The 18,640-nt window shown below is 39.0% G+C and overlaps 1 protein-coding gene across 1 annotated transcript in view; it reads left to right on the forward strand.

Annotated features, from left to right (window-relative positions):
• Positions 1-16,888, forward strand: part of LOC117667969 (C-type lectin domain family 2 member E-like) — a 34,823-nt gene extending 17,935 nt beyond the window's left edge. The window contains exons 3-8 of the mRNA XM_087885179.1: positions 3,204-3,274; positions 4,101-4,169; positions 5,348-5,452; positions 6,045-6,217; positions 6,721-6,818; positions 8,064-16,888. Coding sequence (XP_087741305.1) covers positions 3,204-3,274; positions 4,101-4,169; positions 5,348-5,452; positions 6,045-6,217; positions 6,721-6,818; positions 8,064-8,175 — 628 coding nt within the window. The 3' untranslated portion in view covers positions 8,176-16,888. The remainder of the gene's footprint in view (positions 1-3,203; positions 3,275-4,100; positions 4,170-5,347; positions 5,453-6,044; positions 6,218-6,720; positions 6,819-8,063) is intronic.
• The last annotated feature ends 1,752 nt before the right edge of the window (positions 16,889-18,640 follow it).

An 18,640-nucleotide genomic window follows, 5' to 3' on the forward strand; every position in this document is an offset into this window, starting at 1 on the left:
AAATGTCACTTCCTGTCCCACCAGGAGTTGGGAAATGGGCCTCTAGAGGGCGTCCGAGGGAGTGGGAAAGGCTGTTTTCACCCTTCCCAGATGCATAGAGAAGTTCTGGAGCCAGGTGAGAAAGAAAAACAGGCCTACTGGGCCATTGCGTGCCAGGAACAGAGGGGGGAGGAGGTTGCGCACGCAGGGCAGGGCGCATAGAATTATGGGTGTGGGCATGCGCGCGAGCGAACCTTCCCCACCCTCCCTCCTGGCACGCGATGGCAAAAAGGTTCGCCATCACTGGTCTATAAGATGCCCCCATGTATAGGATGCCCCCCCTTTTCTTACCGAAAATTCAGAAATCAGGCGAAGACTGTCTTAGGCGGCGAGGGCGGGGCTAAAGCTGGGTGGTGGTAAGTGAGGCAAGCCCCGCAGCGCAGCGCTGCACTGGAGAAATGGAAAAAAGAAAGTTTAGAAAAGTGATAAATCAACTATATTCTGAGAATAAAGGGAGAATAATTATAAATAATGGTGTTACAGAGACAATAACCTTAAGCTGGGAACGAGACAGGGTTGCCCTTTATCCCCAGTTTTATTTGCACTATTGATGGAGGTTTTGGCAAATGCAATTAAGGAAGATTTGTCAGGGCATTGATTAATCCCATTTTTGGCTCTGGGAAAAATCACCCTGGTTTAGAGGATGGATCGAGGCTTATTCCTTGTTGCAATATTCTGAAAAGAAACGCGAAGAAAAGTTCTCTAATAAAACTCATTTATTTGTTATAAAGAAAATAAAACACCTCACTAACTAAGAAAGTTAATTGCTACATTTTGAAAGTAATTCGGGCCGGCTGCTTTCCAGCAGTCGACACCCCCGTAGCATGAGAACAAAGGAAAGAGTGTGTGAAGCAAGTGAAGGAATGCAGACATGCCTAGTAACTTTTGATAACAATTCTTGGCAAGGTACGGAAAGTCTGATAGTCCAGAAATAATGAGCTCAGCTGGTAAATAAAATAACGCAGTGACAAGATTCACTGATGGAAGGAATTGGTGTACAGAAGAAGACTAAAGTAAATTTATTTGCAGATGATACATTATTAACATTTCAAAATCCCATAGTTATTATAGAGAGGATATATTTACATCTGAATGAATTTGGGAAATATAGTGGATTACAAATAAACTGGGAAAAATCAAAAATGATGTTATATAACCATAGTAAAGAAGAAGTGGATGTATTGAAAGGAAAATATAAATTAAAAATAGTAGATAGTATTAAATATTTAGGTATTGACATCCCCAAAAATATTCAAGAGTTAAAGAAAAGAAATTATGAAAAGTTAAAGAAAGATATAATAGATAAAATAGATAACTACTGGTATGAGAAAGTAAAATTATCAGTTTGGAAAAAGTTTTACCAAAAATTAATTTTTTGCTTTTGGGTGATCCCAATTAAATTTTCGGATCAAGAATTAAAGCAAATACAGAGATTGCTGGAGGTGTATTGTAATGGAGGTAAGAGAGCAAGAATAAATAAAGCATGGTATCAACCATTAAAAAAGGGCTGGGTCTTTCACATGTTAGAAATTATTGGGTAGCTAATCAATTAAAGGTGGTCCCAGATATTATAGCAGTAACTAGAGATTTAATATGGAGGGATATAGACTTGAAAGAATTAAGGGAAATAGGTGATCCTATAGAAACATATTGGTTTAAAAAGGATATTTTAAAAAATTGTTAGGAGGATTCAAAATCCCTTTTTTAAAAATTTGATAGAATTATGGAATAAATGGAGATACCGGTTAACAACAGGAATTTCTCCTTTAACACCGGTGGTGGAAATGAAGAAATTCCCTAAAATTGAACTGAAAGAATGGATTAGTAAAGTAAAAGAAAATCAGATATATGAATGGGAAGACTGGAAGAACAAGATAAAGAATATAACACAACTAAAGAACGTTTTATCAGATATTAAATTAAATTGGTTGAATTTAATACAATTAGAGAAATGAATAAAAGTGGAAGAAAGATTTGAGGTGAAAGTCATTTAACAAAATTTGAAATAATTATAAAAGAATGTGAAGTGAATGAAGAATATATAGGTAAAAGAAGAATTAGGAAAATATATAGAATATTAACTGAATTAGAAGAGCAGGCAAAAGGTTTAAAATTAATTTGGGAATCAGATTTAGGAGAAATAAATGATTGGAAAAATATTTGGAATAGAGTGTATAAGAATATGTCAGAGTTAAGGAAAATGGATATAAAGTGATATGGAGGTGGTACCTAACACCATGTAAATTAAATCAAATAGATGGTAAATATACAAATATTTGTTGGAGGTGTGAGAAAGAGATTGGAACATATAAACATATGTGGTGGGATTATGATAGTGCACAAAAAATATGGGACATGGTGTTTAGAGAAATTAGAGCACTTTTGAATGTAAATTTAGATATGTCACTAAGGATTGCATTACTGTTGCTGGTGGAAAAATGGGATATAAATGAAACAAAAAAGGAATTGATTGTAAATTTGATAATGGCAGCTAGATCAGTGATGGCTAAATATTGAGGATGAAATTGGTATATTCAAATAAATGAGTGGTATAATGAAATTTGGAGTATGGCAACAAATGATAAATTAACAACAACTTAAATTTTAAAAAGGGATGATTAAAGCAAACAATTATAATGAAATATGGGGGGATTTTATAAAAACAACGTTGGTGGAAGGCAAAGGGATTAAATCTACTGAAGAATATATGTTTTGGAGGGGATAAGGGCACAATTGGAATATATTGTATATCTTTTAGTTGTTATAGAAAAAGAAATATAAGGGGGAAAATGGTCTTGGGGTGTTGCACTGTAATTTGTATTTTTTCCCCTTTTTTGTATTTTGATGTATATGTACTATGTTTGTAATATTTGCATTTAAAATTAAAAAATAATTTAAAAAAGAGAAATGGGAAACGGAGTGGCTGGTGCGAGGGAAGGAGGCCACTTTCCCTCTTCTCCCTGCTCCTCCGTCCCTCCATTTCCCATTTCTCCATTGCAACGCAGCACCCAGGATCCACTTTGATAGTGTGTGTGTGTGGGGGGGGGGGAATAATTTAATAACCAGTTTGCCCCAGGCCCCTGGGGATGTTAGGCTGATTGGTCTGTACTCTGTAGTTTCCTGGATATTCCCTCCCCCATCTGCTTTTTTTTTTTTTTTTGAAGATGGGATCCACATCAGCTCTTTTCCAGTCCTTTGGTAGTTCCCCGGTGCTCCAAGATTTTTGAAAGACATGGTACAGTGGCTCTGAGTTGACATCCACCAGCTCCTTCAGAACTCTGGAATGTAATTTGTCAGGTCCCAGTGATTTATAGTCTTCAAGATCAGACAGGTGTTCTCTTACCATTTTCTTTCTTATTTTAAATTTCATTTCTAGTCTGTCTTTTACAGTTATGTTTTTGGTAGGTTGGGCTATAGTTTCTTTTTTCATGAAGACTGATGCAAAGAATGAGTTAAGCAGCTCTACTTTCTTTCTACTGCCTGTTACTTCCTTGCCATCTTCTCTCGTTAGTGGACCAACTGTTTCCTTGACTTTTTTCTTGTTATTTATATGTTGAAAGAAACTTCTTTTATTATCTTCAGCTTTTGTTGCAAGTGTTTCTTCATTCTGAGCCTTAGCTTAGCTTCATCTTTGCAGATTCAGGCTATCTGCTGATATTCTGCCTTAGCTATGTGTCCCTTCTTCTATTTCCATACTTGTCCTTTTTGTATTTCAGTTTATCGGAGAGATTTTTGTGGAACCATGCTGTTTCTTCTTGAATTTCTTGTTTTTCTTTTTCAGTGGTATTGTGTTGGACTGGGCTTTTATGATGATATTTTTCAGAGTTTCCCACACTTCTTGAGTTGTTTTCTCCTTTAGGATTTTCATCCATGGAATTTTTCTCAGGCTCTCTCTCTGAAGTTGTTAAAATCAGTTCTTTTAAAGTTTAAGACACTGCTTGGATTATATTCCATTGCTTATGTTTGCATTATATGAAAAACTTTGAAAACTTATAATACTTACAAAATTTATAAATGTAATTGCTGCCAGGCAAGTCATAAATCATATGTCTTCCCCACAGCTCAGACCATTTCAGCCAATCCTCCATCCACGGATATAGATGCCATAGCACTTGAGCAAGCTGCTAATGGTAAGTTTATAGGAAAACTTTGAAAAACTCCTGCTGAATTTTAATGTTTCATGGGACAGAAATAAATAAGCAAATGTTATTATAAACCTTGGGAGTGGTTCTAGTAAGCTTTAAGATGCCATTTACAATAAATGTATTGTAGGGAGTGGGATGCAGGAGAGAGCTGGGAGTCTGCTCCGAACAAGCAAAAAATACAGATTCTACTTTGAACCTTCTGGGCATGTTCCTTGTCCAGGATGCTCCAAAAAGGAAAAGAGGAAAATTTATTTGTTTCCTGGACTGTGTGCAGTTTATCTTAAGCAGTTGAATGTCAGGTGGTTTTATCCTACCCTTTGTGCAGACATTCATGTCGTTTTTTTGCTGCACCATCAATTTTATTAATTTATTCAATTTCTATAGCTGCCCTACTCAATCAAATGATTCTGGGTGGCTTATAATTCTAAAGTTACAGAACAATTAAAACAAAAACAATAAAACATCCAGAAAGTAAATACGAACAGCAGTCAAGATAATTAACTAACAGTAAAGCCAAGGAATGGGGCCCTTCCCCCATTCTGAGCTCCAGGGCCAAGCACTTACCCAGGTTTTTAATGCCTTGGGAAAGGCCAACAGAGTTGGGGCCATTCTAATCTCTGAGGGAGAATAGCTCACAAGGCAGGGGCTACAATAGAGAAAGCCTATCTTCTAGTTCCTGCCAATCAACACTCTTTGGCTGACGGGATCTGCAGCAGGCCCAATCCTGCTTCACCAGACCCAACATCATTTTATGTTACAGTCTTTTAACTGAACTAGATGAAATGCAAATATAGTCTGGGCTGGCGCATCACCTTTATTTACATGAATGCCTCCAGATCCATCAAAGACACTGAGGAAGAGAGAGGGAGGGAGGATTAGAGGGAAAAACTCTTTAGCAGTTTTATTTGCTCAGTGAGAACATTATAGCTCAGTTTCTTTTCGTCAGATTAAGACTGACGTTTTAGTTAACTGAGAAATATTGGATTTTAAAGTTTAAAAACAAAAACCCTACCAGCTTAGAAATGTATATAATATTTTATTTAGGGATTTCAACACAAGGAGAACCATCAGTATCTAGATTTCTCTGTACCTTCCTTTGGTGTAGCAGATGAGTGCTGATGAATCTTGTTTCTCTTCTTTTTCTTTTCTTTTTTTTTTTGCAGCTTGTGTCACACAGAGATTTTTGCCAACTCAATGTAAAGCTAAAAAGGAAGTAATTGGACTTGTCATTTCTCTCCTCATCTTCGGCGCTGCTCTCTTTTACCTGGGTAAGAAATATGGACTCTAATACTTTTCTCTTGAAAACTTTCTTCTAACAAGACTTCATGAAGCTGAATGACCTCTGCAGTTAGATCAGAAACATAGAGTTGGCCTTACCCTGGTTTTTAGGTACTGTAATCCACTTCATCCAGTACAGGAAACTTCAGTTCCTATGTTTAGAAGAAATCTTGGTGTTTGAGAAGTAAAAACAAAACAAAACAAAACATGCATTTCTTTATTTACTGATTTCCTGCCAGAAGCAATAAAACTGAAGTAGGTGGATGAACTGTGAGACAGATTGAACAAATTAATGGAAAATCCCACAAAAAAAAGGATTCATGGCTGAATAAATGGATTTGCATCTGGTTTCTTGGATTCAAATCCAGGATCCAAATCACTGCTCAGATCTATTATCTCTTATCAATCTGAGGATTACAGGATGGAGGCCATTACAACTACTAGGATATGGGGCTTTTTTAACCAGACTGGATTTTCTTAGAACCCACTAACAGGTTCTAATTCAGCAGGAGGTCCCATCCTACCCATAAGAACGGGACTGGATAAGTTAGTGTCTATTCTTTCCATCTTTCTCTGTTCTAGGAACATTAGTGCCATTAAGGCACCAACAGGATGTCATTAAATGTCCACCTGATTGGATTGGACATCAGGGACACTGCTACAAATTTTCAGTAGAGGAAAAGAACTGGAAGGAGAGCCAGAAGTTCTGTATTTTACATAATGCTTCCCTGGCCAAAATTATGGAGGAGGAAATGGTGAGTAATGTAGCTGGTTTTGTCTAGGATAAATCAGTTCCTAGAAATAACATTACTTCATTGATGGTGCATGAAAAAGTTAAAGGTTTTTCTCCTGATATTGCTAAAACAAATCTCCATAGATGCTTTTCTGAACAAAAGCTTCAAGATCCTTTGAATCTTCTCCAGGTTCCAAAATCTGCCAGTTTCACAAAGCAAGATCTGTTGACATAGAATCAGGAACCCAAAAGTAAAACTGTAGACAATGCCAAAAAACATTCTAATATAACCAGACTTTTACCTTCTACTAAAGGTTTAATATTTACTTTGAAAAAGCATAAGCTTTTTCAAAGCCTGCCATTTTCCCGCTCGCTAAAGGAACTGGTAGTTATGTTCATTAGGGTTAGATTACTCTTTTAAAGATAGTTTTGGTCCTTTCAGAATGGTCCTGTCCTATGTGTAAGTTCAGAAATTCAGCTGGAAATCTAACAATGCAACATTCTAACATGCACCATTTTTTTAAGGCTATTGTGAGGATGTTCACAAGAGACCATGTCTTTTGGATCGGCCTCAAGAGAGAACCCGATCAGCCCTGGAAGTGGCTAGATGGAGAAAATTCAACGTGAGTCTTCCTCTTTTCCTTTCAGTGCCAAGAGCTGAAAGTAAAATGCCTCCACTGAGGCTCCATGCAGTTGATCTTAAAAAGAGCCTCCCAGCTGCCAGTATTCAGGCATTGCCCTCTAAAAAGGTTTGGCCCTACTAATGTAGTTAAAAATGTATTATGAGGGGTAGAGGTACGTTTCAGCAGGTTCTCACCACTTCTGGAGAACCAGTAGCGGAAATTTTGAGTAGTTCAGAGAACCGGTAGTAAAAATTCTGACTGGCCCTGCCCCATCTATTCTCTGCCTCCCAAGTCCCAGTTGATCAGAAGGAAATGGGGATTTTGCAGTATCCTTCCCCCAAAGTGGGATGGGAATGGAGATTTTACAGTATCCTTCCCCTGCCATGCCCACCAAGCCACACCCACTAAGTCATGCCATACCCACCAAGCCACACCCACAGAACCGGTATTAAAAAAAATTGAAACCCACCACTGACGAGGGGTCCTCTACTTATAGTCATTCATTTACTGACTGTTCATTGTTAAGTGGGGAAAAAAGACTTATGATTGATCCTTGCAGTTAAAACCATCATGGCATCTCCATGATCACCTGATCATAATTTGGGTGCTTGGCAATCGGCATGTATTTATTTATTTGGAAAAATTATGTGGTCATCCCTCATGGTGAGTCTGGGCAGTTTACAGAAATTAAACAATACTACTAAACCAAATAAACCTCTACTTCAAAGATAAAACCAACCCCACATCTGCTACCAAAGTTTGATAATTTTGCAAATACCACAATTTGCAAAATCCTGGAGTTACATGGTTGCCATTTGCAACCTTCCCAAGAAGCAAAGTCAGCAAGGAAAGCTGGATACTCTTAAAATCATTTGATTCACGTAACAGCTTCAGTAATTCACTTAACAACCGTGGCAAAAAAAGGTTATAAAATTGAGCACTACTCGCTTAACAACTCCTTTGCTTAGCAATGGAAATTTGAGTCCAAATTGTGGTTGCAAGTCAAGGACTGCCTGTACAAGTAGCTTGGTCAGAATTTCACCTGGAATTGAATCCAGAAGGCTAAGCTGCTGGGATGTAGATTTACTATATAATCAACACTTCCAAATAGATGAATTGGGGAACAATCTGGAGAATCACCTTTGAGAAGGCAAGGCTCAGCTAGATGAACTGTAAACTCAGGACCCCTTTGGTGCTGCTAGGTGGGAGATAACTTCCACTACCTAATTTCTGCCTCTGTTGCAGGTTGGAAGTCATGGGAAATGGAGGAGACTGTGCGTATTTGGATGATGATGATGCCACCGCCAGCTCAGGGAGATGCACCACTGAACATCACTACATCTGCAAAAAAATTTGATCCAAGCACATTCTGTAAAAGAATCCTATCTTCCCCATCTCCCCTTATCCACCCTTCACCAGTATTCTATAGTCATTGATTGCTCTTAACACATTTTGGGTCCTTCTTTTTTGTCCCCGGTCTACTACCTTGCATCGGTGTTGGTCTCCCTCGCCGGGGTGTGGCAGGTCGCCCTCGCCGGGGGGTTGCGGGTCTCCCTCTGTGCATTGTCCCCGGTCTACTTCGTTGTGGAGATGGAGGTCTCCCTCGCTGGGGTGGCGAATGGCCTCGTCGGCGCGGTACTGACTCCCCTCAGGCTGCGGGTACCGGTCTACTTCCTTGGTTCGGCGATGGCTTGACTTGCTGCGGTGGTGCGGGTCTACCTCGCCGGGGTATCGCCTTGCACCTCTGAGTTGTACAGGGGATGCAGCCAGTCCAGATGTGACCTCAGTCTTCTGCCCATCAGCAGTTCGGCCGGGCTCTTGTGCGTCGTTGTGTGCGGCGTGATGTGTTGCGTGAGGAGGAACTGGTCGATCCTCTCTTGCCAGTGCCCATCTTGGTGAGGGCTTCTTTGGTGAGCCTCACCATCCTTTCAGCTTGCCCATTTCCGGCCAGTCTGTAGAGGGCAATCAGGGCATGGCGGATACCCAGTCCTGCCAGGAACGTTTCCATGGGCTTGGATGTGAGCTGCGGCCCATTATCGGAAACAAGGACATCCGGTAGCCCATGAATAGTCTCTGGAGCGCCTTGGTGGTGGCTTCTATTGTTATGGATGCCATGGGCACGACCTCCAGCCACTTCGAGAAGGCATCCACAATGATGAGGAGGAATTTTCCGCTCATCGGCCCCGCGAAGTCTATGTGGGTTCTCGACCATGGACTGCTGGGAGCCTCCCACTCTGTAGACTGGGCACGGGGAAGGAAGGGAAAGGGAAGGGAAAGGAAGACGCAACCAGCATTGGTCCATTCAGTACCTTTATTTCAGCTCTGAATAAAGACGGACGGCTGTGCTGCCGGAGCTTTTATACGCTTCGGCAGACTCAGCCGTCCAATGACAGTTGTTTGAATTTCCTGCCGGTGGATTAGCCAATCCCCGGCAGATGTCCTTATAAGGACATAACAGTAAGTTTTCCTTCTTCCAATTTTGTGCATAGACTATGCGGGCTGCTGTCAATATATGTAGTATTAAATAATATATTTCCTTGGTATAGTTTTCTATGGAGATACCTAGTAGAAACTACTCAGGTTCTCCCATTATTGAATTCTGAATCATTTCCTCTATCCACTTTTTAACTTTCGCCCAGAATTTCTTCGCCACTGGGCAGGTCCACCAAAGATGATAATATGTTCCATAGTTACTCTTACATTTCCAGCATTTCGGTGAATTACTAGGGAACATTTTCGCAATTCTAGCTGGTGGAAAGTGCCATCTATGAAACATTTTCATCTGGTTATCCTTGTATGCCATTGATATTGTCAATTTCATATTTGTTCTCCACATCTTTTCCCACTTCTCTAGTTCTATTGCGTGATTGAAATTCCTTGCCCACTTAATCATGGTATCTTTCACAATTTCCTCTTCCATTTTATACCGTAATAAAAATTTATATATTTTACTAATTAATTTTTGTTCCTTCCCATATATAATTTTATCCAATTCATTTTACTCTATCTGATCTATTTTTATATCTTCTAAGTATTTTGATCTTATTTGTAAGTATGTCCACCATTCAACTTCCCTATTCAAATCCTGTTCCAATTCTTGTTTTGTTTTTAATTTTCCCAAATCATTTAATATATTCCTATATCTAATTATTTTATTCCAATTTACTAAATTTGGGTGCATTAATGTTTCATTAGAAGAAATCCAAAGCGTTATTCTTATATAGTGTTGCTTTTTAATTTTGTGCCAAATTAATAATAGTGAATTTCTAATTATATGCCTTCTAAAATATCCATGGGTTTTCTGCTTTTCACCCCATAAAAATGCATGCCATCCTGTCTGTAAATTGTGTCCTTCTATTGTTAAAACTCTTTTGTTTCCCAACTCCATCCATTCCTTTAACCATGTTAGGCATGCTGCTTGGTAATAAATCTCCCAATCCGGCAATACTACACCCCCTCTGACCCTGGTATCTTGTAATGTTTTTAATCTAATTCTAGGTTTTCTCCCTTGCCATATAAATTTTGAGGTCAATCTGTTTAATAAATCAAAAAAACTTTTTTCTAATTTTACCTGTATAACCTGGAAGAGGAATAAAATTTTGGGCAGGATATTCATTTTTATTGCCGCCACTCTTCCATCCATAAAATTTGAAGATTTTTCCAATTGTCCAAATCTTTTCCAATTTGCAGCATTAATTTATCATAATTTTCTTTTTTGATTGATGAGCCTCTTGCTGTTAGCCAAATCCCTAAATATTTTATTTTATTTATTTTTTTGTTATCTGAATATTCATACTATTTTCTAATTCTCTCTTGTTTTTTTGTAAGATTTTTGGTTAGCAATTTGGATTTATTTCTATTAATTATTAAACCTGCCACTGCACCAAATTCTTCTATTTTTTCAATCAATTTGGGGCCTGATTTTAGGGGTTCCTCAATTATAAAGACCATATCGTCTGCAAAAGCTTGCAATTTGTACTCCTCATTTTTTATTGTCAATCCTTTTAACTCTCGATTGTCCCTAATTTTTTTTAAGAATGGCTCCAATGATAATATAAAGAGAAGGGAAAGTGGACATCCTTGTCTCCTTTTGTTATCTCAAATCCATCTGTAACATCTTGATTCATAATTACTCTTGCAGTTTGTTTTGAATATATTTTTTCAATCATTTTTTCAAATTTTGAGCCAAATTCCATTTTTTTGATTTGTTGTATCATAAATCTCCAATTCAAATTGTCAAAAGCTTTTTGGGCATCAAGGAAAACCAGTGAAACTTGTTTCTATGGGTGTGCTTCATAGAATTCTAATATATCAATTATAGTGCGTGTGTTATTTCTAATTTGTCGTCCAGGCAAAAAACCATTTTGATCCAAATGTATATGTTTATTTAAAATCATTTTTAATCTTTCAGCAATTATTGAGATATATGTTTTATAAATTTAGTACTAGTTGCTGGTCTGAGTCCTCCTTGTATATAAGTGTAATTAATGCTTCTGTCTATGTTTTGGGTATATTTGTCTCCTGTAATGCTTCATTGAATATTTCTAGCATAAATCCTCCTATCTGCTTTTGTATGGTCCTGTTAACTCAATGGGTATTCCATCTGGTCCTGGTGTCTTATTATTTTTTTGCCTTTTTATTGCAATTCCAAATTCTGTTTCAGTGATTGGTCTATTTAATACTTCTTTCTGTTCTTCCATAAGTTTACATACGTTTGTTTTCTCTAGATATTCTTTAATTTCTGCTTCTATTGTTTCTTCCTGAGTATATAATTTGGAAAAGAAAGTATGTATTATTCGTTTCTTGCCTTCTCTTTTATATCGGATTTTCCCCTCCTCATCTTTCAAATGTTGTATCATTCTTTTATCATTTTCCTTTTTTAATTTATAAGCTAACCACCTGCTCACCTTGTTTGCATGCCCAAAATAATTTTGTTTTGCCCTCTTTATTTTAAATGCCACTTCTTCTTGGGTTATTAGATTTAGTTTGTGTTTAATTATTCTCCTTTCCTCTTTTACTTTTTTATTTTGGGGGTCTTTCTGAAGGTCTTCTAATTTTTTTAAGCTCTTCCTGTAGTCTATTTTGCTGGGACCTTTTCTCTTTTCTTTGCCGTATATGCAATTGTCACCCTTCTAATATACGCTTTTAGCATGTCCCAAAGGTTTTGAGCTGATGTATCTTCCTTTTTGTTTACTTCTAAGAAAATCTCTATCTCTTTCTCCAGGAATTGCTTATATTCTTTCTCCTTACATATGTCTTGGTTTAACGTCCACCTTTTATACCTTTTTTGTCCTTTCCAATGTATAATTATCAATAATTATACATTTTGGGTCCTTCTAAGTAACCTCTGGGACTGCCTTAGGAGAGTAAGAGAGAGGATGTAGAGGCAATGCGGAAGAATTACCAGTGTTATTTTGAGGAGTTAGGGACCTATTTTGATTTCTCTTTCATATTAAGAAAAGTCTAGGAGTTTAGAGCTCAGTCTGAGGTGGCCTGCTGGTTTTTCACACTCACTTTCTGAAGGAGAAAAAGGAGGGATCTTCATATAGTTTCAAAGTTGAGAAAGTTTCAGACTTCCTATTCGCATCCAGAGTCATGTGCCAGTCAATCAAGGTCAGGTCTTGCCATCTTCTGACCATAGACAGGCCATGACATCATAGTGGCAGGTTTTGGTGGAAACCTTGGAGTTTTGGAGCCATGAGCCACAGTGGTGCAGTGGTTAGAATGCAGTAGTACTAGAGGCTACTTCTGCTGACTGACAGCAGTTTGGCAGTTTGATTCTCACCAGCTCAAGGTTGACTCAGCCTTCCATCCTTCCTAGGTTGGTAAAATGAGGACCCAGATTGTCGGGGGCAATATGCTGACTCTGTAAACCACTTAGAGAGGGCTGTAAAGCACTGTGAAGCAGAATAGAATAGAATAGAATAGAATAGAATAGAATAGAATAGAATAGAATAGAATAGAATAGAATAGAATAGAATAGAATAGAATAGAATAGAATAGAACAGAACAGAACAGAACAGAACAGAACAGAACAGAACAGAACAGAATAGCCAAAGAGGTTGTAGAAAAAATGCTTTTAAAAGTAAAAAAAAAAGCCTCTGATGATTGTGAGGCTCAGCTGGGCATGGGGGTGGGGGGGTGGGGACAGGGATTTTTGCTATCGGTTCTCCGAACCACCTGCCGCCATCGCTACCAGATCGGGTGAGCCAGTCCAAACCGGGAGCATTTTACCCCTGCTTTGGACTCTTTGGATGGGTCCTCCTTTCTGGTTGATAGAATCCATTTAACAAGGACTACTTTTTTAAAAATTTTAATCTGCTGGGTGAAACCCTTGTCATCATCTTTGGGAGTCCAAACAATTGAATTCACTGACTACCTTAATTCATGTTTGATATATTGCCAGAGACAAAACTATTACTATCTTCACTGACTCCATTAATATTTTTGTTTGCTTTGCTCCAGGTGCCTCATGGAAGCTGAGAAGATTCTTCACCTCAGGCTGTTTCACTTTGGATGCCTTTCTTTTATTACTAGAGGCCCATTCACTTTTCTGAACAGGCTGTAAATAGTCTATTCCATAACCTTTGCACATGTGTTTTTATTTCCTTCTGCTGTGGCTCATGAGGCTATGTTTAGCCTGGCCTCCTTTGAATAGGGCATCAGTTATAATGTTATAATAAAAATATAAAAAACAAGGGAAGTTTTTTATTTATATACACTAAGTATATTATATATTTTATATTTGGCCCAAGGCAATTCCTCTTCACTCAATGTGGCCCAGAGAAGCCAAAAATTTAGACACCCATGGTTTAGTTCAACCAAAGTACAATAGATGGTGGCTTTCTATTTACAAACTTGTCAAGTAAACAAAAGGCATATTTTAAAAAGGCAGCAGAATCTCTGGTCACAACCATAATTAGTTTCATAACTTTTGTCGCAACCCGATTTGGTTGTGACCCGAACCTAACCAAAATTAATGCAAAATTAATGCAGCGGTCACACGTGGATCACTGTTGTTTGTAAACAAACAACAGGAAATTTTGTGCTTACAAAAAACCCGATTTGATCATCAGAAGCGTTTGGGGCCAGAGGTTCTACTGTAATTTACCAATAAACACATAGATTTACTCAACATCAAATCAGTTTTCCTCCATTTCAATTATTCTACGTAATCACTTAGTCAAAAGTCAGTTTTCCCAGCGCACAGCCCATTAAGAATCAGAATTTCTACATCAAGCAAATACCTGCAATATTTCCCCTCAATTTATAATATAAGGCTCACCTCTATCGGAACGTTCAGCAGGCGAAATTCTAGCTTCATTAACCCGATGTTTTCTTTCTCATATATTCATCTGGTTAACAAGGAAATGATGCTTTAATGGGGCTGGTGGTAGAAAAATGAAGTTCCAATAGATTTGTTAAAAATGCCCTGAAAACAACTATAACCTCTGGAAACAAGCTTGTAAATTTGCAATAATGGCAAATATCTGTAGCTTGGTGTGTGAATTTGATTCCAGAAAATATGCTATTGAGTAGGTGGTGTGTTTCTTCAATTTGAGAATGTTTGATGATGACGAAAGTGTCATCGATGTAACGTGTCCAGAATTTTGGTTGAATTGTGGGTGAACTATGGATTTGAGTTGTTGCATAACTGCTTCTGCTATTAGGCCCGATTCGGGTGATCCCATTGGGATAGCTTGTATTTACTTATAGATTTGCTTATAGATCTATAAACAAATACAAGGTACCCAGGGGTGGGTTCTAATTTTTTTTTACTACCAGTTCTGTGGGTGTGGCTTATTTTGTGGGTGTGGTTTGATGGTCATGTGACAAACAATTCTTTAGGATTTAGCAGAGGTACTGGTTTACCAGGCTTAACTTCTTGCAGAGCTGTACCGGTCTACCCATTTGTTTTTGGAGCATACCAGTCTACCTATTTGTTTTTGGAGCGTACCGGTTTACCACCACACTGCCTTTTACCGCTGATCAGCTGTAGGGTGGCCCTTTGAAGCGCCGTGGCAAGAGTTTAAACAGTTTTTTGCCACTCTGCCACCACCGAGAGCATTGGAAAACGCTTTCAGGCAGCTTGGCCACAATTGTCAATCTACCACCACCAAACGGTTAACAAGGAACAGATCGGTTCTAGCCGATCAGTTGGGAGGCTTCTCAATTTAAAGCTAAGGTGTCTTGGGTTTGTTTTTTTTTCCTTCTTTGTCAAGTGAGCCCTGATTTTTTTCCTTCTAGTGGATCAGCTGGGACTCAGGAGGCAGCGAATAGATTGGGGGCAGGGCCAGGCAGAGGTGGTATTTACCGGTTCTCTGAAGACTCAAATTTCCACTACCGGTTTGCAAGAACCGGAGAAAACTGGTAACAACCCACCACTGAAGATACCCCAATCGGATCACCCATATCGGTCCTAATAGCAGAAGCATTCATGCAACAACTCGAATCCATAGTTCTGTCAATGGATTCAAATCTGCACAAGCACCAACAGATGGCGCCCTAACATTGACTAACAAAATAAACCCCCATTTTCCTACCTCTTTTACACAATCTTATCACAGCCCTGCTGGGACACAGATTCTTCTCACAGTCGGCAGAAGCAGATGGCCCTGATATAGAGGCAGAAATGTTCATATGGAATTCAAGCAAACGATTCAATTATATATTTTTGTATCCCTCACATTCTTAAAGATAGATTGTTAAATTTTAAATTGATTTTAAATTGGGTTATTTTAATTTACGGCCAAAATATTTAATTATTTTAATACTGTTTTTAAACTTTGTATGCTCTGTTTTTTACTTTGGCTGTTCACCGCCCTGAGTCCTATTTGGAGAAGGGCGGTATAGAAATGGAAACAAATAAATAAATATTGTAATGGCATGGTAGAACTGTAGTGGTACGTGGATAATAATTTGAAACTTTTATGGTTTCAAATTACAGTCTTGCAATTGTTTCCAATTAACTTATTACTCCACCTTGAGCGATATTTAGAGGAAGGAAAATGTAAATATCAGTGGTAAATTTATTCACAAAAAGAAAATGCTTTAACTTTGAGATCTTTTTCATTCCTAGTATTGAGCTGCGCATGCTTTAAAATTCTTCCAGTGCTTGGTGTAAAATGCACGATGAGTTTCACCGGAACTCTGAACAATGACGCTTCTTCCTTAATAGGGCTAATTTTGCTTCTTGGAGAGATTTTCAGGAAAAGGTCTCAAGGCTATGTTACACTTGGCAAAATCCCTGCCAATTTCTATAGTTAAACAAATAACAGCTGCTTTCTTACCCATTCCAAGTTGAACCGAAAGATTTCTGGCATTCTGAGCCTGCAGGAATTTTCCTTTAAATAAGCTTGTGCTAAGGAGTCAGGGAAGAAACAGTCCCACTGCTCCTGGGATGGTAACCCCGGCACAATTTTCACTTCTGCATGCTTTTCCTGTTTTTTTCCCATTGTCTGCATCTTAGATAATTTTCCCTCCCACCCCCAATGCTCAGAAACACCTCCTTTAATACCTGACCTGGTCCCTCTGAGCTGATTATAGCTCCTTCTCCAATGGGAGGAGAGGTTACTGGTGGAAGAGCCTGTGTGATAGAGAGTCTCCTACTCCCACTCTGCTCTCCTATGGCTCCCCCCTCCCAAAGGACACAAGACTGGAGTCAGGTCATCTTGGGCCCTTCGGAAATAGAAGGGTCCCACAGATGAAGGAGCGAAGAGCGTAGTCCTTTGAACCATCACCAGAGTGACTTGTGGCTCACAGGACACAAAAGTCACTGATTTCACTCAGTTTGCACTCAGACTGTCCCCAGCAGCCTTGAGTCAAAACTGTTAGCCGGAGTCTGAACTGCTTTCTGTTTTCTCGAGGGGCCCAATAGGTCATATTGGAACGAGGAAGGCAACTTTCAGCTGTTTATTTTGGCAAAACTAGAAAGCCACACACTTGGGACAGAGATCCAAATCAAGTGCCCTGGGTAATTGTTAGTTCAGAACTTTATACAAAATGCTTGTTGTCTACAACATGTCAATCTATGCGATTTCTTTCACAATAAACACAAATGTTTAAATTTGGTTGGTTACATTTGTCCTTCTTGGTTTAAGATGACATTCGCTGTATTTAGCACAAGACAGTGAAACCTTCATAATGCTATCATTGCCAGGGGTTTTCTGTTGCATGTCTGTACAGGTAGTCCTTGAGTTACGACCACAATGGAGCCCAAAATTACTGTTGCTAAGTGAAACATTTGTTACGTGAGTAACAAATTACCCCATTTTACAACTTTTCCTGTCGCCATTGTTAAGCAAGTGATTGCATTTATTAAATTAGTAACAGGGTTGTTAAATGAATCTGGATTCCCCATTGATTTTGCTTGTCTGGTGGTCACAAAAGGGGATCCCAGGGGATCGCAGGGGACACTGCGACCGTCATAAATATGGACCACTTGCCAAGCATCTGAATTTGGATCATGCGACCACGGGGATGCTGCAATGGTCGTAAATGTGAAAAGTGGTCATAATTCACTTTTTCCAGCACTGTTGTAACTTCGAATGGCCACTAAATGAACTGTTGTAAGTTGAGGACTACCTGTAGTTTGTGAGTTTTGCAAGGAAGCCAGCAATGAGAGGGGCAGCTTAGACAGTCTTCATCATTTTATATTGTTACGCTGTCTTCAAGGCATCAAAAGGAGCCCCACTGCAACCACCTCTCTCCTCCCTTGATCAATGTTCAGTGTATTGTCCACTTTCCTGTGCACAGTATGCCCACTCTTCTTTGACCACTCCCTGCTGGGTGGATGTGGTAACCTGGTTCCACAACAGGACCCTGAGCCCCAACTGGCTGCACCCTTCCCCTATAGCCATAGTCCTCAACTTACAACCACAATTGAGTCCAAGTGTGACAGCTGTTAATTGAATTTTGCCCCATTACGACCTTTCTTGCTATGGTTGTTAAGTGAATCGCTGCAGTTAAGGGGTGAAATGCTCCCAGTTCGGACCGGATCGCCTAATCTGGTAGCGATGGAGGCGGGTGGTTCAGAGAACCGATAGCAAAAATCTCTGCCCCCACCCCCGATTGCCTAGCTGAGCCGCACAATCATCAGAGGCTTTTTTTAATTTTTAAAAGCATTTTTTTCTACAACCTCTTCTGACGAAAAAATGCTTTTAAAAGTTAAAAAAAAAAGCCTCTGATGATCGCGCTGCTCAGCTGGGATCATCAGAGGCTTTTAAAAGCATTTTTTCTACAATTCTTCAGCCGAAGAGGTTATAGAAAAAATGTTTTTAAAAGGAAAAAAAGCCTCTGCCGATCAGGCACGTCAGCTGGGATCGTCAGAGGCTTTAAAAGCATTTTTTTAACAACCACTTCAGCCGAAGAGGTTGTAGAAAAAATTGTTTTAAAAGTAAAAAAAAAAGTTGGCCATACCCACTCAGTCATATTACCCCACCACCACCAAGCCACGCCCACAGAACCGGTAGTAACAAATTTATATTTCACCACTGCTGCAGTTGCTAAATTGGTAACACGGTTGTTAAGTGAATCTGGCTTCCCTACTGACTTCCTTGTCAGACGGTGGCAAAAGAGGATCATGTGACCATGCAACCATTTCTAAATATTAATCACTTGCCAACCGTCCAAATTTTGATCATGCGACCACGGGGATGCTGCTGCAATGGTTGTAAGTGTGAAAAGCGGTCATAACTCACTGTTAGGATATGGTTTGAGCCTAACTATGTTGTCCAGGTAATATAAGTGTACTGTAACTTTAATCTGTAAATGTATTATGTGACTTTAATGCTGAGTCATGCTGTAATTAGGTAATGACTGGT

Source organism: Pantherophis guttatus, chromosome 2 (assembly GCF_059756535.1).
Source record: "Pantherophis guttatus breed Tessera chromosome 2, ASM5975653v1, whole genome shotgun sequence".
In the NCBI taxonomy this organism is placed as follows: domain Eukaryota; kingdom Metazoa; phylum Chordata; class Lepidosauria; order Squamata; family Colubridae; genus Pantherophis; species Pantherophis guttatus.